The 24590-nt window shown below is 42.1% G+C and overlaps 1 protein-coding gene across 1 annotated transcript in view; it reads right to left on the reverse strand.

Moving 5' to 3' along the window:
- The window catches only part of COG5 (component of oligomeric golgi complex 5), a 219712-nt gene that overhangs the window by 57824 nt on the left and 137298 nt on the right, over positions 1 to 24590 (reverse strand). Inside the window, exons 8-14 of the mRNA XM_066633437.1 lie at positions 21981 to 22146; positions 18946 to 19058; positions 18775 to 18852; positions 5369 to 5450; positions 3902 to 4103; positions 1811 to 1972; positions 10 to 109 (exon numbers count right to left, since the gene is read on the reverse strand). Coding sequence (XP_066489534.1) covers positions 10 to 109; positions 1811 to 1972; positions 3902 to 4103; positions 5369 to 5450; positions 18775 to 18852; positions 18946 to 19058; positions 21981 to 22146 — 903 coding nt within the window. The remainder of the gene's footprint in view (positions 1 to 9; positions 110 to 1810; positions 1973 to 3901; positions 4104 to 5368; positions 5451 to 18774; positions 18853 to 18945; positions 19059 to 21980; positions 22147 to 24590) is intronic.

The raw sequence follows: 24590 nt of genomic DNA on the forward strand, positions 1-24590 counted from the left end.
GTTACTTACAAGCTGTTCAGACTTCACCCCATACAGCTGTATGGTCTTCGCCACATTTTTTGACACTGCCAAGCTAAGGTTTGCGTCCACAGCAGCCACATTAAGCTCACTAGAAACAAGGATAGATGAACATTTTTAATAGTGCTACTGTACTTCAACAGTAATTTCTGCCATTTTAGTCCACAAAATACAAAAAGATTACCTTTCCTTCAATACACTTTCATGACAAAAGTCACGTTAGTGCTGAATTTTAGGAGCTCTAATTTGTTGGAGGTTAAAGGCCATTCAATCAAGTACTTCTTTTTATTACACAAAAGTAGGCATGCACTGGGTACACGGTTATATTGCTCCAGACTTCAGTTGCTTGTGTAAAGATTCGTACTGGAACCCTTGCATAGTGCTCTCCACCCACTCCATGATGGCACATTGGATACTACTGCTACCATCGGTACAGAGGGTTCTGGGTTTGATTTGATCAGGTGGGCCCTTGGCCTGTATCTAAATAGCAGATCCCTGATGTCACCCTTGTAATGTAGCTACTGCACCTATTCAGGTCTTTATCAATAGACTTCAGGACCAGGAATCAGCATGGATATGCTTCTGGTAAAAAAAATACTATGAAAGCAAGCAGCTATTTTCTTTCAAAATATCAGAATAAATGCAGCTTTATCCTGTACAAAATTAAGCACAGTCATTTCTGTAGTGACCAAAACCAGGCAAAGAAGACTTGTGCCACAGAGAAGAATGGGTTGAGCAACCCCTGCTTGCTTCATAGTCTTGTCATCCAAACAATGTCTTTCAAAGTGGTGTCAGAAATTCAGAAATGCACATCACTCGGGGCTGTTCCACTGATGATGAGATTGATGCTGCTTGTATCAGGTGCAAGAAGCAGTGAAGAGACTCAGTGTGCCTTCCTTGCTGAGTTTCCCACCACTTCCTCCAGCCTATTGTGAACACAGCAGCTCCATTCTTCTTTCTGCTTGCTAAAAGTGAGCAGGAAGCAGATTTGAAGGCAGCAATCCAGCCCCCTACCATCTTGCTTTCCTCCTTCATCTGTCCCTTTAAAACAAACCAGGAAATGCAGGACCAACTAGGAGCTTTCTGCAATGATCTAGGGTAGCAGTTCCCAAACTTTGGAATCTTGAGATGTCCCTGCATACTGAAAACAAAGCAAGCAGCTCCTGGAAATGACTGGCGATTATGTCATCAGCAGCTGCTTCCAGTGTGGGACACTGCCACAGTATTTTGGAAGATTATGGTAGGCCTTCTGAACTGCAGGGAAGCCACATTCAACCCCCCCCCCCCCGAGCTTCAGAAGGCCAGCTGCAGCCTTCTCAAAAACTTTCAGCTGGCTGGTGGACTGCGGCTATCTGGGGAGTGCCTTTCAATGCCCCAAAGCCATTGTGATGTACAGTATGGGAACCGTGGATCTAGGGCAAGGCTGTAAGCCTCCAAGCATGCAACTGGGACCCTCTTGCCCAGAAAGACTGATGTGTGCTTAAGTATTTTCCCATTTTCACTGCTTTTTAAAACAGGACAAGGACCAATAGTAGAAATTATCTTTACAAGGAAGGAGTGTACGACTCTGGGGAAGCCGACTGAACTTGCAGAATCAGGTCCAACAAAAATAAGCATTTATTTTCCCAATTTTGCACAACAAAATTCATAAGTGCCATTTTAATTTCCTCTTTAATATGGAATCAATCAATCATTTAGCACTAAAGAACTTTCATTTCCAAAATGATAATTCAAGGAGAGAGAGAGATAAAATCATATACATAATACACTGAAATTTTTTACAAGCACACACCTTGCAATGGTTTTGATTATGCCTTCAAGCTCTTCAGTTGAAGGAGGATTGCGACCCCCAGGGGGAAAGACGAGGTTGATAGGGTCAAAAAGTCGTGACAATGACTTCGACAAGTACGCAGCTTCATAAGGTTGCAGAGAGTCTTTCAGGGCTGTTTCTGGACTGAGTTGTGAAAGAATGGATGAAAAGAAAAGTTTAGCTTTATTTTTGTACCAAAAATAATAATTACAAAAACTATAGCAACAATAAATTTGTAGATACACTGTTCACATTCTTTCAGCTCTTGCAGAATTCAAGAGTGCTATTAAGGCTTTGTCACCACAATCTTTTCAAGACATGGGGATTCTTTATAAAAGATTTTCAGTACACAGTACACAGAGGGCCCAATGAAGCCTGTGGAATTAGCTGGAGTATTGATAAAGGCCTAACCTCAGGCCCAATGAAGCCTGTGGAATTAGCTGGAGTATTGATAAAGGCCTTAATCCTAGTGAAATATGTGTAGCACTAAGTACTATTTTCTCATTCTAAATAAACTACTCACTTGCCCATCTAGAACAATTCAATACACTTCAGTTTACGAACTTTTTAAGCCAAGGTATTGTTGAGATATGCAATGTTAAAAACAACAAGATACCTCTTAACTTAAAACAAGGATGCTATAGCTACAAATGCCGAATAACTTGTAATTTCAATATAGGGTAACCATACATTGGTTTAAGCTTCTGATCCAGAAGTAAAAGCTGCTTGGAACCATTATCCTCTACCTCAGCATTTCTCAAACTTTGAATCACAACCCGATTTTTGGTGGGTTGCGGGCCCTGCAACCAGGAGGGTGCAACCTAAAATGGTTTATGTCCCAGAAGTCGCTTCTGGGTTGTATGGGCACATGACCCACCTCATTGGCCATGGCACACTGCTTCCTGGTCCAAAAATCAGGTCATGACCCCTTGGTGGGTTGCCGTATACAGTTTGAGAACTGCAACATGCCACGGCCACTGAAGCATGTTGGGTGTTATTTTAGGCTGCAGATTCCTAGCCTCAGCAGGACCTGGATCCACCGCGGACAAAGCAGTGGGTTACCAAGTAAGTAGTTTGAGAATCCCTGATCTATCTCTATTACTGACCTACCTACATAAGGATTCTGTAACCTTTCCTTTTAGGAAGCACTGTTACAGAGTAATGTCCAAGGTGGGCTTCTTTGAAAGTTGCGATACAACTGCTAAAGAGGTCTGCGCACTCCCCCAACGAATGTCTTTGGGTCAGGAAATAGAATGTAATGCAGCAGACTATGTGCACCATGTGCACTATTATAAGTACAGGAGGTCTCCGCTCTAGCATGGTGTTCTATCTAGGCTTGTTCCTTGGCAAAGTTCTGAAAAAGTTACAGAACGAAACACAGGACCTTTTAAACAACACTAATTTTAATCCTTTGACACAACCATGGTCTTTTCACCCGAACATGTTAAATTGTTGGATTATTGCTGGCCATGAAAACCTATGGACATACATAATGAAATAATGTTTTGTAATTCCCTGGGGCCTCCAAGAGATGCTGACCCATGCAGCTTTATGTTCCCTATTTTCCTCTAAAATGTTTGCCCCTGGTCTAAGATCAAGTTCCTTGGTCAAGTGAACTCTTTGCTTCCACAAATATACCACAGATATAACAGAACAGGTGGTATACAGGCTCCATGACTTATGGCTATGAAGAGATTTGCTAGGACACAGCTTGAGAATTCTGATAAATGCCAGTGGTAGCCCACTGATTCAAAGCACAAGCTAATTTCAATGTGAATGCACTTCATAGTTTAAATTCTTCAGCTCCTACTGGTGAAGAAAATCCCTAAACCGCTATCCCAGAAACTGGGCAAGTAGAAATTTTATGCTGCAGTAAGTGACATGATTTGAAGGGCTAAATAGCTTGGACTCTTTATTAAAATGTCAAAACAAAACATTTATTTTATTTATTTACTGTATTTCTCATCCTGCTTTTCTCCCCTGGAGGAGACCCTAGTGGCTATTGTTGCAGGTGGAAGAAAATACAGGAGTCTGGAATTCACTATTCTCTAATTATACACATAGAACACATACTCATAGTCTTGTTTCTTTTGCATGAATATATCCTGTGTATCATCTATCTGCTGAAGTTCAGCAAAGTGTTCTGTGCTTCCATTTGTGTTAAAATTTCTTTGAATGTTTTCACTGTACTGTTGAATGCGCTTCCACAAATCATTATAGAGTCTCAGTAATTTAGGATATTCCCCTTCAAAAGCTTGCTTCAAAAACATAGAAGCTGCAAGACAAAAATCATAAATATTACTTGTACTCAGTTTGTGTAATACTGGTCCTTCTATATTTAAAACACACAGAATATGGAAATACAACATTAAACCCTGGAAGCGGCCAGTATGGAGCTTGCCTTGGGAAGAAAGCCTCCTGCCCAAGCCCCTGTAATCAGCACAAGGCCTCCACAAGCCTGGATGGGTGGCTCTGCCATTCCCCGCCCAGCATGCAACAAATTGGCAGGAGACTTTGCCTCCCAAGCAGCACTTTGTGTAGCACTTCTGGGTACTACAATGTTAAAGAATGTCCAGCCCTTTAAAGAATGTCCCCGTGCCACTTGCAGCCCCTTTAAAGAACATCTGGCCCCTTTACTTAAAAAAAGGCTGCGGCATTCATCCACTTTTTATTTTTGTCATAGTGCTGGTCCCTAACCTGATAAAACAGCAAGGTATGCCAGTATATCTTTCTTGCTTGGAATGCACCCACCTATTTTGCTAACCCACCACAGAATTCTTTGCAAGGTTCTTCTCCACCTTTTGTTTTCAAACTTTGCACATCTCACAGTAAAGTCAACAGTGTCTATGAAAGGGAGTCATCTATTTTTCAGTCCATATTCAGATCTGGTATGATATTAACAAATACTTTTAAAATAACAGAAAAGATCCCCAATACTTCAAAGGAGGAAACTCATATGTGCCATAAACAAGTTATTATACAGAAAGTTTCAGAAAAGACTAACAAGAAAAAACATATAAAGAAACAAAACATGTGAGAGATATATGATGTTGCAGACAAGTGTCCCATTGTGAAAGCATTTGAAGAGAAGACTGAAGAACTGCAAATCTAGAACACAGGAGACATAGGGAGCCCTGTGAGATTCCATCACAATCAAAGCAAGGGATGTTCTGGTCTTTTTCAGTTCTACATTCTTAGTAACTGTGCAGTAATGCATGTAGCAGTATAAGGAAGTCACTCAAACTCACTTTGAGCTTACCTGGTTCCTTAGCAACCACATAACTACTCAAACACAAATATCTGCAGAGTTTTTAAGAAGAGTGACAAAAGAGCTGAAACCGTAAAGATGCTACCTATCTATCTGTACATGCAACACATGAGTAGATTCAGAGAAGATAAATGGGTTCACCAAAATCACCACTGTCTAGAGAAAATCAGCTACAAACCTTATACTTTCTCTAGTACTTTAAAAAAAAAGAATTATATTGTAGATAATCACAAAAATCATCCAAAATGTTGAAGATTGAATTGAATACTTACAGTCTGTTGCTGTTTGAAAGTGGGAAGCAAGAGTTCGAGTCACTGCTGTCCAAAATGTGGACAAAATGTCTGACTGGCCATCCTAGAAAAGAAAAAGGACAAAAGAAACATTCAAAGTATGGCCAAAACTTTAGAACTGGGAGTATTCAATTTTTGTGCCTCCCATTATTCTTTATGAAACGAATTTGAATGTTGCAGTCAAACAATATTTTATTGTGTATCCTCTGACAGTACCACTACTGAACATTTGTGTAGCACGTTTTGAGTTTGCAAAGTACTTCATGGGCATTATCTTAATGTAATCATTACAACAACCCTGTAAGGAAGATGTATTATTATCCTTATGTTGCAGCTGGGGAGCTGGGGCTGTGTGGCTTGCTCACTCTAAAATTTGTTGGCAGAGTCCAGATTCAAACCAGAAAATTCTCAGTTCACAACTCAGTAATTTTGGACTGAGAATTGGAGAGGAATTCCATTACTTAGAGCCTTGTTGCTACATTCTGAAGGTCTCTGCTGGCATTCTGAAAGCAGCAGAGACCATTAAATGGTGCCTGCTAGTAGCATCACAATGGCCTTGAGTGCCAGGAAGAGACCTGAATACTGTGGACAGCCGAGAACAGGCTGCAAATCACGAGAGACAGGTGGCAATTCTGCTCCCTGAGGATAAGTGAATCCCCAAGTAACAAATTCGTGAATAGAGAGAACTGACTGTAAATATCTTTTTAAATAGAAACACTATGGGAGAGGAAAAAGAGAAGTGCAAATAGTCCTAAATCTAATAACAGAGAAAGGCAGTATATAAATACCTATGTATGCATGTACATGCGTACGTACATGTATGTCTATACATGGAAGACCAGGAAGAACTATTTATAGTTCTTCCTGGTCTTCAGAATCAATCCAGCAACCTAAACCGATAGTGCCAAACCTCATTTAGTAACCCTCAGAGAACACAGTGAGCTGCAGAAGAGAGAGAACTATAATCCCCCTGAAAACCAGCCACTGTCAACCAACCTAGTGGTGCAAATCTCTACGCACCTATTATGAACTGTGCGCCTGAAGGAGAATGAGATGAATGATAAAGTAATATGCTCCCCCGGTCAAAGTCAAGAGGTGCCTTTATATCCTCAGTAAAAGGACTACTCATGAGCAAGGTTCAGAATGTAAAGTTAAAAATTCCCCCATCTGTGAATTAAGATAATGTTTGTGTGTGGTTCAATAATGCTATCTATAGACTAAAAACACCAATCTCCACTATGACACACTGATTCCAAACCTCCCACATCACAGCCTCCACCCCCAAATGATTTTGCTTTTCTAAGTTTTAATAATTTCATTAAAATACTCCCCCCCAAAAAACTGCTGTGAAGTCCCTTTGAATTGGAAAGCTATATAGAGAATATTACTATGCAGTCATTTGCTGCAGGTTTCCAAAACAAATCTCTGAATACTAATGCAGACAATATTCCTTTCTAATCAAAAAGCCCCAAAGACAGATTTGAGAAAAGCATTCTGAAAGCAGAAGGCTTTGAAGTACAACCCTGAAATTTTAAACAACATAGGATTGTACAATATTTAATAATTTTGTGCTGTAGGACCTCATGGGACTGAATTGGAGAAGATCCATGCACACTATTTCTATAGCAACATAATTGCCAAATGTAAGACTCTGAACAAAAGCAAATGTTTTCAGTAACAAAAGTTCTCAATACAGAAACCATTTCCCAACCCCCTTGGATATTTGCTAACTTAAAAAAAAAAAATTAACCTTTACATTTCTGACATTGTCTATATTATACACAATCATATAATATACAGTATGGTGTTGCACACCAATAAACGCCACCAAAATTTTTAAAAAGATCCTGATTTTTGTTTTACTGTAGGGCACAAAATTTCATTCTATAAATCTTGATCAAATTATACTAACAGGGTAATGGTCTTTCCCTTTCTCCATAATTTTGCTATCTGGAAAGATGCTGAAAATAATTTGGAAATCAACTGCTTCTTATCTCAAGGAACCATGTAATATTGCAAGCTTTTGAACATATTCTTAACAACAGTGTTTATTAATCATGATTGCAACCGACCATAGGTAAAAGGCCATTGGCACTCTTGCTATTCATTCATGGAGTGTATAGATACTGATGCTTGGACATTGTGTTTTCAGGTCTCATATAGTCAAGACCAGAGCTTTTTTTGTAATGGAACGCACCGGCACCTTTTTTCCCCCCTCCTCTCTGCCCCCACCTTTTTTTCTCCCCTGCTGCACCACCCCACCCCCTTTTTTTCCCTCCTCCTTGCCCCCAACTTTTTTCCCCTGCCTGCACCACCCCGCTCTGCACTGCTGGCTAGGGAGGGATTCGAACCTCCAACCTTGTGCTCCACAGCCCAGCACTCTCTCCATTGGGCTATAGGAAAGCCTATTGTCAAAGTGTTCAGAACTAATATATAAGGTCTTCAGCCCAGCTGGTGGCTATCAGTGCCTCAAGTATTAGTTCCAAACACTTTGAGCCTAAGAGCTCTGGTGGCTCAGTGGTTAAACTGTAGGTCTGTGGGGCCAAAGGCTAGGGGTTCAAATCCCACTGAGGAATAATTTTTTTTTTTAAGGTGGAAAGGTGCTCCATGGCTGCAAAATATAAAAGTTGGTTGCCAGTTGCCAAAAGGGGGGCCAGTTGAGGCTGCAAAACTCCTCAAAGTTCAGTCCCAGGCAGGCTCTTTTTTGAACTTTTTTTTTTTTTTTTTTAGTTCCAGTTAGGACTTAACCCACAGTTAAGCTCCTGGAGTGAGCCCCCTGCTGGAGGCTGTGGGTTAAGTCCTACCTGGGACTTAAAAAAAAAAAATTCAAAAAAGAGCCTGCCTGGGACTGAACTTTGAGGAGTTTTGCAGCCTCAGCTGGCCCCCCTTTTGGCAACTAGCAACCAACCTTTATATTTTGCAGCCATGGAGCACCTTCCCACCTAAAAAAAAAAAAATTATTCCTCAGTGGGATTTGAACCCCAAGCCTCTGGTTCCACAGACCTACAGTTTAACCACTGAGCCACTAGAACTCTTAGGCTCAAAGTGTTTGGAACTAACACTTGAGGCACTGATGGCCACCAGCTGGGCTCAAGACCTTATATATTTGTTCTGAACACTTTAACTACTGTATAGGCTTTCCTATAGCCCAATGGAGAGAGTTTCCTATAGCCCAATGGAGCACCTCCCCACCTAAAAAAAATGGGGTGTTTCACTCCAGCTGCGGCAGGAGTGCTTTTGCTATTAGGGAGCTCACACGGGATGGACGTGTGTGTGCGCGCACGCGCGTGTGCACCACATGTATAAAAAATGGTTTAAAAATAAATAAAATAAAATAATAAATAAATAAATAAATAAATAAATAAATAAATAAATAAATAAAAAGTTGTGAGTTCCTGCACCTATTTTTTTTTACAAAAAAAGCACTGGTTATGACCATTTACCTAACTTGATCCATACCCTTATCTTCAACAGCAAGTGCATCCAGGACTCGAGCCACACAACTGGTTCTGTGTGCCCAATGAAGCTTTGAAAAAGTACTTCTAAAACTGCAACTTTCCATGCCTTGCAGTCAATTTTTAGAACTGATACAATGGTGTCACCATTGTAGCAAAGCAGTTAGTTGTAATGAAGTGGTAAAAAATTGATTCCATGTTTATTATTAAATGTCTGAGAATAAGGATGCGATCTAGAGGCACCCTTGAGCCGACGAAAGCACCTTGCGCTGGCCCAGGAGGGTCACAAACATGCTGTAAGGCACACTTGCACATCCTCGGGAGGAAGCCGGGCTGGCGCTCAAAGAAGCAATGGCCTGCGGAGGCCGACACAAGACTCCGTGCTGGAATCCTCCTTACAAGTTGCATCGGCCCATGTGGACCAACGCAATGAAGAAAGGTAAGCGGGGAGGAGGCATTCCTGGGTGGGGAGGGCAGGCGTTGGGCGGCCCTGGGGGCAGGTGGGTGGGCAGTGGGAGGCGGGGCCGACTCCTATTCCCAGGGAGAATGGCTTCAAGGTGCTCCGCTCTCCTCAGACTTGTGCCACCTCAGGAGGCGGCGCAAGCCCAAGGAGACTCATAGGGACCAGCAGCCCTTACCAGCAGCGGAAATGTTTTCCCTTGCCTCTGGCTGAGCTGCTTATGACCACCATCCTGTGCTGGATACAGCGTAAGCCTCTTGGCTTGCCTGTTCCAGCACAGGATAAGATAGGATTGCACCCTAAGTGTATGCGAATTTCTCTGCTTGTCTTATAGTCTTTTGCAGAAGTACGAAGTGCAGACAAAACAAAGATTCTCCTGGTCAGATAATCCATGATGCAAGTACTGAGTCATAACTTTAGACTTGGTATAATTAATCCATAATTAAATCATAATTAAGTTATGATTGATGGTTCAGGCAAAAACAAAACAAAACAAAAAAAACAACTCTTATTCTACCCAGGCTGCTTGCAAACCAAGGCACAAAAACTCAGATCCAAAAGTTAAGACCAAAGGCAGTTTACTTACAATCTGATGCAGACTTATACAAACATTTTCTCACATCAAGGTTCTTAAAACTGGAAGCCCAGGAGCCCTAAAAAGCTGCCCCAATAGTTAAAAACAGAGATTAAAATACTCTTCTGTTCTGCCAAGGTCAGCAAACAAGAAGCTATATACAGTGGTGCCTCACAAGACGAAATTAATTCATTCCGCAAGTCATTTCGTATTGCGAAAATTTCGTCTTGCAAAGCGCGGTTTCCCATAGGAATGCACTGAAATTTAATTAATGAGTTCCTATGGGCAAAAAAAGTCAGAACAAAGTCAAATTTGGTTTACAAAGTGTTTATTAAGTGCTCTTTAAAGGCATACATACTGTACAGAGGATTTCAAAAATTTCAAGCACAAAAGTTCAACTTTTTAATTTTAAAAATTCGTCTTGCGAAGCACGGCCATAGAAAAAATTTGTCTTGCGAAGCACGGCATAGAAAAATTCATCTTGCGAGTCACCAGAAAAAAACGCAAAAACGCTTTCATCTTGGGAGTTTTTCGATGTGCGAGGCATTCGTCTTGCGAGGCACCACTGTATACATAAGGAGGAATCAGCAAGGGGACACACCCTTTAAAAAGACCATTAAAGGGACCACATAGAATTTCAATTTTAAAGAACCAGATACTCAACTGATAACCACTACTCAGATCTTTGTTATTCCCCAACATTGATCTTTGCAAAGAGTTGGAAGTCTTACAGCTGGATCTGTAAGGGTAATAAGATTGAGCAAGTCCACCAGTTTAAATACTTGGGTATTACATTTCACTATAGGCACTCATGGGCTTCCCATCGCAGCTCAGTGCTTAACTTGGCTAAGCTTTCATCGTCAGCAATTGCACAATTTTATCATATCCAGGGCAACAGATATGTTCCGGCAGCCCTGGAGGTTTTCAAAGCCAAGATGTTACTCAAGTTCGTGTTCCGGTCTGGTTCAAGGCACTAAATCTAGCTACGGAGCGTATTCAATCTATTTTCCTTAGGAAAATTTTAGGCATGCCAAGATGTGTCCCTTACTTCGTTTTATGCCTTGAGACAGGTCTTACCAGGTTGAACACAATGGCGTGGCTAAGATTTGCAAAGTTTTGGCTTGGTATTCTTTTCAGTGTGGTCAATGACAGTCTGATGTTCCAGCTGGTATCAGACTCGGTCCTGCCTTGTGGGATCACCATTTTATACACCAAGTTAAAATCAATTGGTCTCGATATTGAGTGTCTGGGTATGTTGTGTCAAACAGCAGCATATAGAGTTGTCAGGGAGAGAATCATGGACACTGAATGTCAAGAGCTAATGGTTTGGCCAAGACCTCCTGCTCCCCATTGGACTTTCATATACCTGTCCAGTTAGGCAGGATGCCATTTTATTTATCCCAGCTGTATAATCCGCAGTTAAGAAGAGCCTTCATGCTGGCAAGATGTAATGCCCTTCCTTCAGCCCTTCTATGGGACTGGTTTAAAGGGATACCTCTTTCCACAAGGCTCTGTCCTTGTGATCTGAACCATGTGGAGTCAGCTGAACATATCCTTTTGCTTTGTCCCTTGCATAAGACCCAGAACATCTTATGCCCATCCTAGCGAGCTTCTGGGGATGGGCAGAGACAGATGTGCTGTAAGCACTTTTGTCAGTAGAGAAGGGAGAAACTCTTATCAACATCTCTTGTTTTATTGCCACAGTCATAAGTACGTGGGAAATGAGACTGGAAGCTTAGTCCTGTATGAGATCAGCTAATGGGGGCACTATTGACTACTGGATTTTCCCTGTGTGTGACATGCATTTATGGATTATGGAGCCATCTTCTGATCTTATATAAATTTGAATTTTATTCGTATATTGTTTTGATGTGTGTATATGCCAATTAAGGTTACAACAACAACAACAACAACAAGTACTGAGTCATCCACTGATTCTAAATGGGCTTGCATTCCCCTTGTAGGAATGGAAGCACAGTTTGAGAATGCTCCTAGACTCTCAGCTCAACCTGGAAAGTCAGGTGGCAGCTGTAGCCAGAGGTGCATTTGCCCAGTTTCAGCTGGTGTACCAGCTATAGTTATACTTGAGTTGATTGGAACTGACCATGGTGGTCTATGCCTTAATGGCATCACAACTGGATTACTGTAACATACTCTACATGGCACCGCCCTTGAAGACAGTCTGAAAGTTGCAACTAGTACAGAATGGAGTGGCCCATGTTTCTAGGGGAGCTAGATGGTTCGACTGTATTGGACTGCTGCTCTGGCAGTTACACTGACTGTCCATTTGACTCCAAGCTCAATTCAAAGTATTGACCTTTAGAGCTCTTCATTGTTTGGGACCATGTTATCTGAGGAACTGCCTTCTCCTGTACACTCCAGCCTGCGCTCTTAGTCATCTGAGGTGCCTCTCCTGCAAGTGCCGCATCATACTCAGGTTAGGGAGATGGCAGTGTGAAGGTGAACTTTCTCTGCAGTGGCACCCCCAGGAAATCTAAGAACTATCCCTTCCCTTACATCTTTTGGGTGAGGGCTCAAAACATTTTCATTTGCTCAAGCATTGGAGTGCTGGTTTTGGTGGCTGACCTAATGTGCCTGTATATGGTGTACTATTGCCGCATTTTTGCCTTTCCATAGATGCTGTTTTTATTCCTAGTTTTATTGTTTGTTGGACTGAACTGCTGACCCCAACTGTTTTTATTGTTCTTTTTTGTTTGTTTTATGTTTCCTTTCATGAAAAAAACTTTGTGAGCCACCTTGGGCATTTGCCTTGGCAAGGGAAAAATGGGGTATAAATTTTTAAAATGAATTACAACCCTATCCTATCCTTTTCCCTAAAACTGCGTAAAACTGTTTTCTGCTAAAACTGTTTCCCTAAAACTGTTTCCTGCTAAAACAGGCTGCACTGCATGCTATGGTGGGATGCTATGGTGGGAGGGCCAATTGGGAGACATGAGAGACGTAAGATAAAATATTTTCCCTTATTCCTACACAAGCTTCTCAATCGCCAATGGGTCTCCTCAAACCTGAGCCAACTCTACAGCTGACACAAGTACAAGGAGTCAAATGGGGAATTGTTGGGAGGTGCCAGAGGGGATAGCATATGGTTTAAGTTGCTTATGCCAAGATACCCCCTCCAACATGCTCCCATACTTTCCCCTAGTCCTCCCACCTCATTCTGCCCACCTATCAATTTACTGACATTGGTGAGACTTCTCCTTGTTACTGCTGCACAGATACTTGGCATCTGTGGTCTGAAAATACATGGCTACATACACTTCCATAATGGTGTCTGTGACACCATAAATCATGGTCCATCACCAGAATACTAGTTCCTGCAGCAGACACAAAGAATAGGATTGGGCTTTAAAAAAATAAAGCTGGCTTAGTATTGCTGGTATTGCTGTTCAAAGGTGACTTATTACCCAGAGAAGAGATAGGATTCCCCTGTCCCCCTCTCCTCTTTACAGCATGCTGGACTGGATCAGCTCTCCCCTCAGGGCAGGCTCAATTGGCCCTGGATCTTTTTTGGATCAAACACAACCACTTTTGAAACTGAGAAGACTTTCATAAGCAGACTGTGATAAGACATGGAAGCTGTTCAAAGAAAAAAGTCCAGATGCCCACTGGACACAGCCAGGCTTTTGGGCATGTCTAAAGTGGTTCTTTGGATTCTAGTCTATATTTATTTCTTTTGCAAAAGCACTGTGAACTTTATTTAGTATTAATATGATACTATGATGCTTCCAGATCCTAGGCAACAGAAATGAACAGCTTTATTGATACATGTGATCACCTGGCAGGAAAGGATGCAAAGAATGAGATGGCTGAACAGAATAACGGAAAGCGTGATTTGTAGCCTTGTAGGAAAAGGAAATTAATGTAGCAGTGCAAAGGAGTCAAACACAACAAAGAAGTGAAACTGCAGGAAATAACTTTAGTTTAAAGATCAAATACAGTACTCCCTTATTCTTAAAGTTTCATGCTCTCCATGGCTGGGTCATATAGCATACCTAAAAGGGAGCTGGGAGCACTGTAAGTATGTGCAGAGGAAGGACTATGGCAGCAACATGATTCCCAGGATCATGCTACTGCCAGGGATGGGAGGAGGGGTTTTCACTTACCAGCCTCTAGCGATACTGGGGATTGCGTTGCTGCCATCTCCCTTCTCTGCCCCTTAAAAAGGCAGGGTCAAGTTCTTCCCTAGCTGGTGGGTCATGATGTGGTCTATAATGTTTTTAACGGTCGATTTCATTACAGAATTGCCAAGGAGACAGATGGACATCTAAAGTGGCACTGCAGCTGTTGCAGAAGATAAATGCAGTGATAACACTGACCTCACTAATGGTAATTAGCAAACAATGCAAAATGCAGGGTTCATGTTCCCATCTTCTGTGAGAGTGGACATACTGCCATTTTTAACTGGGCAATTTTCAATATGTTTTGCTATTTGTTAAGCTTACTAATGTGGAAAAACCAGCAAACCAGCCTCTTCTCCTCTCCCAGACCCTCCCATACAGATGGGAATATGATGGTATCGCATGTGAAGTTGTTTTGGCTTTTCAGTTAGTATTAGAATTGCAATAATTTTGTAACAAGGCTATCAACTTATTTATAACTAATGGCAGGAGATGCCACCATTCTTATATTTCCATATGGCTGTCCCTACTGCTCTGTATTGCACAAGCATACACACATTCCTACATTTTAGTTGTTTGTTAGGCAGTTCCGAAAGTCCTACCAGCAGCTTGTAATGATATGATAGAGACCTTCTAAAAAACCCAACAACCTTATTTAAGTAAAAATATGAGGCAGCTTGTTCTGCACATATCTATATCTTTATAGAAAACTCACTAGTTTGCAGGTCGGTAAAATGTAAAGCACTTGGAGACTTAGCTTGAGTCCAAATGAACCTGCCATCTGATAGCAGGGTAGCAAAAGTACTGCAGCAAAACTTGTTCACAAAAAACCAGAAATGCCACCCCCCCCAAATGGAAATTACGACCAAGTTCTGGTTTCAGTTTGTGGAAAACAGGCTGTGCAAATCCCGAGAGTACCCACTTGCACACTCATTTTCACTATATGCCCTCCTCCAGTTTCTGATTTTAAGCCTATGAAAAATCTTTGCAATCTTCTAATTCCCTCCTTGCATTGAGAGCAGCACTATAGCTGATGCTGGCTTAGCAGGACTCTAGAAACACAAGATCCTAGAAAGGAGTGGACATGCCAGATTCCAGTAGCTTAAAATAGGGGTGATGTTCTGCCAGTCACTTGGGAGCTAGGGAACCACTGATCCCATTTAAGCTACCTAATTCCTGTCCAGCTACCTTGGGAGAACTCCAAAGGGGGCTGTTCCAGTTGCAGTCTTGAAAACTGAAAAGCACTGAAAACTGATTGCTTGGAATGGAAGCAATCAGAGATGGAAGCCCCCCTCCAAGCCATTAGAAGAGGCTAAGGGTGCAGTCCTAACCTGCGCTGTAACAGGCAAGCCAGGAGGCTTGCACTGTATCCAGTACAGGATAGGGACCAAGAGCGGCTCAGCCAGAGGCAAGGAGAAACATTTCCCCTTACCCCTGGGAAAGGTGCCCTTTCCCCTATGGGTCCCCTAGGACTTGGGCCACCTCTTGAGTGGCTTGAAGCTGCTCCGTTCTCCTCAGGAACAGGGGTTAGGATCTGGCATAACTGCCAGATCCCAGCCCCGACTCCTGCTCCCCATCCATTTAGTTTAGTTTTAATTCCTTTCTTAATAATCCCCAGCAAAGAATTTGCTTTTTTCACTGTTGCTACACTCACAGAGGCATTTTTACCAAGCTATCTACCACAAGCCCAAGAGCTCTTTCGTGATTAGTCACCAACAATCCAGATCCTCTCAGTATATACAGAAAGGTAGGATTTTTTTTAATCCAATGTGCATCACTTATTTACACCAGGGATGCCTAAACCCCAGCCCGGAGCCATTTGCAGCCCTCGGGGACCCCCAATTCAGCCCACAGGGAGTCCCCAGTCTTCAATGAACCTCTAGACCTCCAGAGACTTGCTGGAGACCACACTGGCCCGATGAGACTACTTTCAGCACAAGGTCTGACTGTCTGACCTCTTGTGTGAGCTGCAGCCTGAAGGTTCCCTCCACTACTTGCTGTTTCACATCTGTGAAGCTGCAGCAGCAGCAAAGGAAAGGCCAGTCTTGCTTTGCACAAGGTCTTTTATAGGCCTTGAGCTATTGCGAGACCTTCATTAATTCATTCAAGTTCCATCTCTAATATATTCATTTATGTAAATTTATGTACATTTATTCAAATTTTAAATGTACATTAATTATTTTTTCCTGGATCCCAAACACAGTGTCAGAGAGATGATGTTGCCAAAAAGTTTGAACACCCCTGATTTACCCTGAACCTCATTTGACATTTGTTATATTAACTGGCCTGTAATTTCCTGATTCCCCTGGTAGAATAATTAGCATGTAATTAGCCACTCAGCCCTTGGGAAGGGGTGGGTCATGTCCAAAGAAACATCCAAAGATATTCATTCAGAAGAGAGCTCCCCATACTAAGAACACCCATTTAAAAAAATTTTTTAATTGAATCGCAGAGGACGTAGTCAAGAGAAACAAGCTCAGTGTCGTGTAGTCACTGATTCATTCTAGCATTGCAAAAGGATTTGCAAACATGGTTTCTCCTCTCTTTTAAAAAATGTAAATACTGTATGAGGGAATTTTAATAATCCAGCCACACGGAATTGGAAAAGTTTCCTTTTCCCCTGGCATAAAATTAGAGCTTGAGGGGAAGATGGGGTTCTCCCTCACACAGACAGATGACAGATAAATGATTTTGCTAGGATTAATCCCTTGGGAAAACCATTAATCAAAGTCTTCTAAACAAGAATGTAAACCTATACAAACGAATGCGCAAGAAAAGGTATTCATTTCAGAGCAACTGCAGACAAAAACAGCCATGATTGTTTTTCAGAAAGAAAATTGTAAAAAAGGAAAGCAGCAGATGGCTGGATCATGCTACACACTATACAAAAAAAAATTATCTTACTAATGTACAATATTACTTAGTCAATCCACACAGTCTTACAGGGAAATTAACAGTAATAGAGGCATCTCTTTGGTACTTCCTAGTAATACAAAAAAGACATCATCACAATGCCATGACACCTGTGGTTCCCAAAGTTTTAGCAAAAGGATTCACTTTTTAAAATGATACCCTATTGGGGCCCATCTAGCTGTATGAGACTAAAAAATAGTTTCATCTTGCTAGCTCAAACCTGTTTTAATTCTTTTCACTATGGTGGGAGGCCACCTTCTGGAGTGTTTGTTGAGCTCCACGTTCATTGGATTGGGACCATTTTGGTGGTCTCGCATTCCCTTTCACCTGGCCTTCAATCTGAGCCAAAGCATGTTTGCTTACTACTAGCAAGTAAACACGCACATGTAGCTCAGTTTCTCTTTCCACAGGAATCAATACATATATCAGCCTGGGGGGGGGCTTCCTTCTTGTTTTTTAGGGGGCCTATGTTCATCAGATCAGAACCATTCTGGTGGTGGTGCATTCCTCTCAGCCTGCTCTTCAAAATTGATTGAGGTACATGAGCCCACCCACAAGTAAAAGTTCAGTGCAGCTCAGTTTCACCTTCCATAGGACTCAAAGCATTTTCCTTGTCAGCTATCAGCTTAAGTTTCATGACCCATCAACAATCAGATCACGACCCACAGTTTGGGAAACACTGCCCTAGCCTATCTTGTATGAGCACAAAATGAACATGGACGGTGGGGCTGCAGAAGGTCTCCCATCTTCAGAAATGGTTTGTGGGGGCACATGGGGCAACCAATGAAAGGAAAGAGGAAAAGTCCTGTGGCACAAATAGTTCTGCTACTATGTATCCATGTCCATCAGGAAAATTGGATATGTTCTCATGAATTCACCCATGTAGCTCTACATGTGCCAGGCATCTTATTTACATATCCACCTCAGCCACACATGCATACACTAGGGGTCTGTACCCTGGGCAAATGCAGCCCTGTGCACACTATTCATCATCATCGTCATCATCATGTTTATTATGCATCTAAAAAATCAATGTGCTGTACAAATACAAAACAACAGTGACAAGACACTGTGAGCAAGCTTACAATCTTAGCAGAAAGGCACATAAGAAAAACAGCACAACAGCTAAGTGAGTAGCTTAAAGAAGGCATATGCATGACTCAGCTCTTCCTGCCCATTGAAGCATGTTTAAGTTGGGTCTAGGCTTGTGCCCAACACACATTGTTTGTGTACCCCCCCCCCCCCCAATGAACACTCGAGATAACAGACCTGGGAGAAAGGGCCACTTTATTAGTAGTTATAGTACAGAAGGAGAGGCTGAGACCTGCAGTTGCTGTGGCAGTGAAGCACCTGTGGTGCGGAGGCTGGACTACTGGAAGGCACCAGAATCACATCTGTCCCCCATGCTGGGCGTGCACCCAACTCCAAGCCTTGCTCCTGTCTCAGGCAGCACAGCTCATCCAAGTCTATCCCGTAAGGGGGAGGCAGGTGGACTGCAGGCCATGCCACCTCGAGCCGCTCAACCTCTGAGGCCGGCTTAAGAACCCTCTGAGACCACCCAGCTCTAGCCCTCCTCCAATCCACCCACAGGGGGGGAGACTCTCGTATTCCAGGCTTAACCAAACAAACCCCGATCTTGCTGCTTACATTGTATATGCTGCATAATCCTGAGCATCAAGAACCATCCAGCAATACACTCAATTATGTTAGTTTCCCTGTCACCACTCTTTCATCAGACAATGGAATATGACTCTTGAATTTTAAGCAAAACACTCCCTCCTTTCTTACACAATAAAAGCTACCAGTTGTTTTTGTAAGAACATATTTAGCTAGGGAAAAAGAATTACCTTTGCTAATTCATCAATGAAACACACATGGGTAACAGGATCTCTCTTCTTGGATAATACTGTCTGCAGGTGTTGCACCTGAAAAAGAGAGATATCATTTCAAGTTATTAATATATTTTCCAGTTCTGTCAAAACTATGCCAAGCAAGAAGATGTTTCAGTTATCAAATACCTGCACACAAGCTGCACAGATCTGATCCATCAATTTTTCCATATTGGTCCACAGAGCTGCTCTGAAGGCTGCAGTGTTTCCTGGTGTTGGCATGGCTGCTCGTCCAGGGCCACCTAAAAGTATTTTAAGAACAAAACCTCAAAATGTTTTAAAGAGACCCTGCATTCAATAGCAACATTTTTAATTACTACAGTTAACTTTGGTGCATCGGATTTCTACCATTCAGATAACAGTGAACTGGAAAACTACAATAGGTAGGGAGCTGGAACTGAACCAGAGTTCTTGGCTCAAGATGGTGAGGTGGTTATAGCTTTGGACTTCTATCAGGGAATCCTGGATTCAGGTGTTCAGGTAACTGTGAAGCTCACGGGATGGTTTTGGGTTTTTAGATTTTCTACCTAATCCATTTCCGACGGATGTGAAGATAAATGGGTTAACTTCTGTCTACCCACCCTAAGGGAGGAAGGGACACAGGAGAACCAGGGTGATGTAGTGCTTTGGGAGGTGGACTCAGACCTGGAAGATCCAAGTTCAAATCCTCCCTCAGCCACGAAGTTTCCTGGGTGACCTTGGGCCAGTCACTTTATCTCAGCCTCACCTACCTCATAGGGTTGTTGTGAGGACAAGAAGGAGGGGAGCAGCTGTATACACCGCCCTGAGCTCTTTGGTGGAAGGGTGGTATTAAAAGGGGAAAAATAAAAATAAAATATATATGTAGTAAAAATAAATAATGAATCTCTCTTCAGACATTGTGGTCTTTGATAAACAGCTTTATTTCAAGCACGGAGTCAAGGGCATATGCACCTCAGTGGTGTTGCTGGGGGAATTACTGGGGCGGGGTAGGGGGGAGACAGGCACAGCACCTGAGCCCCTGCCAAGAAGGACTATCTGCCCTTGCATCTAATTGGCTGCAAATTGTGGCTTTCCAGAAGCAACTGGCAGTGGTGCTATGATGCACCAACATCATCATCACAGCCCACCAGGCACCAGTGGCCTGAAGTCTGTCGAGACTTATACAATGCAACATGCCCTGTTAGCCAAAATGAGAGGCACAACTCAAAATACTAACAGTTTTAACTCAGAGTGATTTTGCCGACTCTTAAAATCTGTTTCTAAACAGCAGTATTACTACTTAGCATTTATATGCCTCATTTCAAGAACTCAAAGAATTTCTGCAAACTTTCTCATTAATCCTTAAGAAGGTAGGCTAGTGTTATTACTGCCATATTGTGCAGCTTGCCTAATTGACCTACAGTGTTATAGTCTACTCAGAAGTAAGCCCTATTGTGTTCAATGGGACTTATTCCATGGTAAGCATACAAAGGATTGAAACCTTAGTGAGTTAATGGCAGACTGTGCTGAACTACTGGAGTGGGGTATCACCAATATGCTGATTACACCCAGCTCTATCCTTACCATCTCATTCCAGGGAGGCGGTGGGAGTCCTAGAGCAGTATCTGTAGGCAGTTGGGATCTGGGTGAGGGGCAATAGGTTGAGATTGAATCCAGAAAAGACAAAGGTCCTTCTGGTCAGGAAATCCTCAATGCAGGTTCTGAGTCACCTGCCTGTTTTGAATGGGGTTGCATTCTCCCTGCAGGAGCAGGTGCACAGTTTGGGGGTGTTCCTGGACTCATAGTTTTCCCTGGAGAGCCAGGTTACAGCAGTGACCAGGGGTGCATTTGTCCAGCTTTGGCTGGTGCACCAGCTATGGCCATACTTGAGTTGATTGGACCTGACCACAGGACTTCTAGAGTGGATTTTTAACGTGCTCTACGTGAGGTTGCCCTTGAAGATACAGTAGAACCTCCAAAGTTGATCACCTCTCTATAATGACTACCTCCTTAAGCTGACCTAATTTTCACAGTACGGACAGACACTGCATATACACTATGGGAGACCAACCTCTATATTGACCACCTCTGTAAGTTGTATCTTGACTACTTCGACCATTGCACAGAGTATTAATTTACCCTCTGTAAGTTGCCCACTGAACGCAATACTGTGGGCCTGTGTTTTGTCTGGTTTGTCCCATCTGGGAAAAGCAAGAAGCCACGCGACAATCCCTCCCCTTGTAGTCTGGAAGCTGCAATTAGTGAAGAATGCAGCAGCCAGGGTGGTTACTAGAGCTATGCAATTTGATTCTGTCAGACTGCTGCTTCAGCACTGCACTGGCTGAACATTTGCTTTTTGGCCCAACTCAAGGTATTGGTTTTGACCTTTAAAGCACTTCATGGTTTGGGAGCAGGTTATCTGAGGGACCGTCTTCTCCCATATTTTCCGGTCCGCCCTCTTAGGTCATTTGAGGGGACTTTCCTGCGAGTGCCGCCATTCTCCCTAGTTAGTGGGATAGAGGCACGGGGCAAGCCTTCTTAGTGGTGGTGCCACAATTATGGAACTCCCTACCGAGGGAATTAAGATCTACCTCGTGGTGTTTTAGTGAGGGCTCAAAACCTTTTTGTTTCATTTGGCATTTGGGTTGTCTGCCTCCTGTGCCTCTATAGCAGTTCCTTGAATGTTAATAGTTTTGCCCTCCAAGTTGGTTTTTATTTTAATTATTTATTTTTGTATTTATTCATTTTTTAAATAAATTGTATTTATTTAATGTTTTTCTTTTCGGTAAATTGTAAGTCACCTTGGGCATCTGTTCTGGCAGAGGAAAGGTGGAATAAAAATCTTATAAACAAACAAATAAACAAAGGGACTTGCCCATTTATTACTATTTATTACTAAATAAGTACTATTTATTACTCCACTACACCAGCTGTTTGTATGATTTGAAACCTGGATGCCCCAGTACTAAATACAACACATTTGAGATAAGAATGGTTTGGGAACAGGCCAACTCATTTACCTCAATGTGACTTTTCCACTTTATGGTTTGCAGTGTCAGCCCATAAAAAACAGCTTAACAAACAGCAAAGTGTGATGAAGATTGATACAAACATAAATATAATATTCCATTGATTTGATATATTACGTCAAATTATCAGACACTGCTATAGAAGAGTGTTATAAAAAAAAAAAACCATAGTACCTCTAACCACTGTTTGAGAAGGCTGAGTCAAAATTTTAATATCCAAGGCACTGTTGATGTTTTCTTCCAAAGATGTGCAGTATCCATCCACAACACAAGTAATTGTGACTTTTAAAGTTCCAAGATTGTAGAAAACTTGTAGAGCAGTTCCTACTTGAGTAGGATTCTAGGGGTGAGGAAGAAGACAGAATGGGGTAAGCGTCAGTAAGATCAACCACACAAGAACAATTTTAATGCTTGAATTCCTGTTCTAACTTCTTCTGCTTTGTTTCATTTACACCAAATATACTAGGACTATCCACAGTTTAATAAAGAATTTCCTATTGATTGATCACCTTAACTGATTGATCACCTACCTTTTAACCAATTAATAGGTTAACTAGTCAAATTTAAACACATTTGCACCTGAAAAAGATAACAAAGCTCAACATAAAAAGACCAAAGCTCAACATAAATGCCTTTTTAAAATACTGAAAGACATCTGAGATTACTTACAATGCAGCTTCCAATGTAACAACACCTATAGTACCTTTAAAAGGAGATCATTTATTTTTATATAGAAGAACATCTTTCAAGTTTTTCATATTTGAGATTCAATGGTTAAAGTGAGCCCTGATCAATTAAGGGCGCAATCCTAACCCCTTATGTCAGTGCTTTCCAATGGGACATGTGCTGCATCCTGCAGTTGGGTGTCACTCACAGAGGCCTTCTCAAAGTAAGGGAATGTTTGTTCCCTTACCTCAGAGCTGCACTGCCCTTATTTCAGTGCTGGAAAGCACTGACATAAGGGGTTAGGATCACACCCTTAGTAACCAAAGTTTTAGTTTAATAAATCGATGTACTGTATGGAGGAATTCTACACATTTACTCAGAAACTCAGTCCATTACATTCAATGGTGCTTATATCACAATTTCAAACATTCTCTAATCCAGGGGTCTCCAAACTTTTTGGCCAGAGGGCTGCATCAAATATCTGGTGTGGTGTGGAGGGCTGGAAAAACTATTTAAATATAAAATTTAAATAAATAAGAGATAGAACTTAGATGAGTGAATAAATGAATCAATGGGCTCATTCATTCAACCTCTCTGGCCCTAAGAACACCCTCCAGACACAATCAGAGCACAGTTCTGGTCATGTTCAGTTGAGTGGGCCAGAGGCTTTCAAGGGACAAGAGGTTGGCCGCGGGCCGGAAAGAGACTTGCTGCGGGCCACATCTGGCCCCTGGGCCGGGGTTTGGAGACCCCTGCTCTAATCAATTAAAACTTTAGGTGATTCACCTCCTAATTAAACTGATTTGAGCTTGCAGACCTACTGTAGTTACTAATTTCCCAGAAAGCAAAGGGGTGGAGCAAAGAATTTGAATAGGGCGGGTAGGAGGTAGACCTTATTTATTTCACCTCTTATATACAGCAGATACTTGCCTATGTCAATCTCACAGATAAGTCGTGCACAGTTCTGAGTCAAAAATCATGGAATTTTCCATGACCCTCAGATAAGTTGGGGATTAAATTTAGGGGGGTGTCTGACTATAGCTTTGTCTGATTTTACCCCAGGTGAGATCCTGAAAAATAACCTACCAGTAATTGTTACCTAAGAACTGTACAGTCTCTAATTTATTAAAAATATAGTAAGAGATCCTAAGGTATATTTTTATGCATTAACTTTTTAAAGGGCTTATATTATTAATTACAAACATTTAGCTAATATGAGTGGTAGAATTTATGGAAATTGGCTGCCAAGAGGTATGCAAGTGAAAAAAGGTTGGGAACCACTGCAGGAGAAACATTAATCAAATCCTTCTTTAAGGTGCTGATGTGTTAAGCCAGAGGTTCTACATATAACATACAACTTATAACACATAACTGGGAGTGTATATTTCAGAAAGATTTTTTTTAAGTCTTGGACAAAAATGCATGAATTTCGGATGTCTAGATAAGGGGCAATCTACCTGTACAGGTGCAGCCTATTTATTCACAGATTTTTTATCTGCAGATTTGTCTCAATGGGGTGGGGGAACCAAAAGTCACACACACCTTTGTCTCCTTTGCCCTGCGCTGGCTTCTCGCTCCATTTCCAGGCAACCCAAAACACTGCAAAAAGGCTCTGCCTCACCCAGGCAAAGGAACAGTAACACTCCTGAAGCCCCTGAGCCAGCAAAGAGGCTGAAGAGGGGAAGGAGGGGCAAAAATCTCTGTAGCAGAACACGTGCAGCATGATGGAGCTGGCTCTCTCTCACACTCACATTCACACAGAGGCAGGTGTGGTAGCAACAGAGGGGATTGCTTTAAAAAACCCAGGGAGTGTTTGCCAAATCCCCCTTCCCATTGAGATGGTGCAGGCAATCACGGACACAAGCAAGCCTTCCCATCAAGCAAAGCATGAGATATAGCCTACAATCCTCTCCAAACTTTCCTGGGAGTAAGCCCCATTCACTGGAATGGGGCTCACTTCTGAGTAGAAATGCATAAGGCTGGACTCTTAAAAGATCAGCATCCCAACTGTGAAAGAAGCCGGGCAGCTGGCAATGGGGAGGGCTGAGTACGAAGGGGGAGGAGAAGGGATTGCTTTAAAAAACCCAGGGAGTGTTTGCCAAATCCCCCCCCCATTGG

This window comes from Tiliqua scincoides, chromosome 7 (genome assembly GCF_035046505.1).
Source record: "Tiliqua scincoides isolate rTilSci1 chromosome 7, rTilSci1.hap2, whole genome shotgun sequence".
In the NCBI taxonomy this organism is placed as follows: domain Eukaryota; kingdom Metazoa; phylum Chordata; class Lepidosauria; order Squamata; family Scincidae; genus Tiliqua; species Tiliqua scincoides.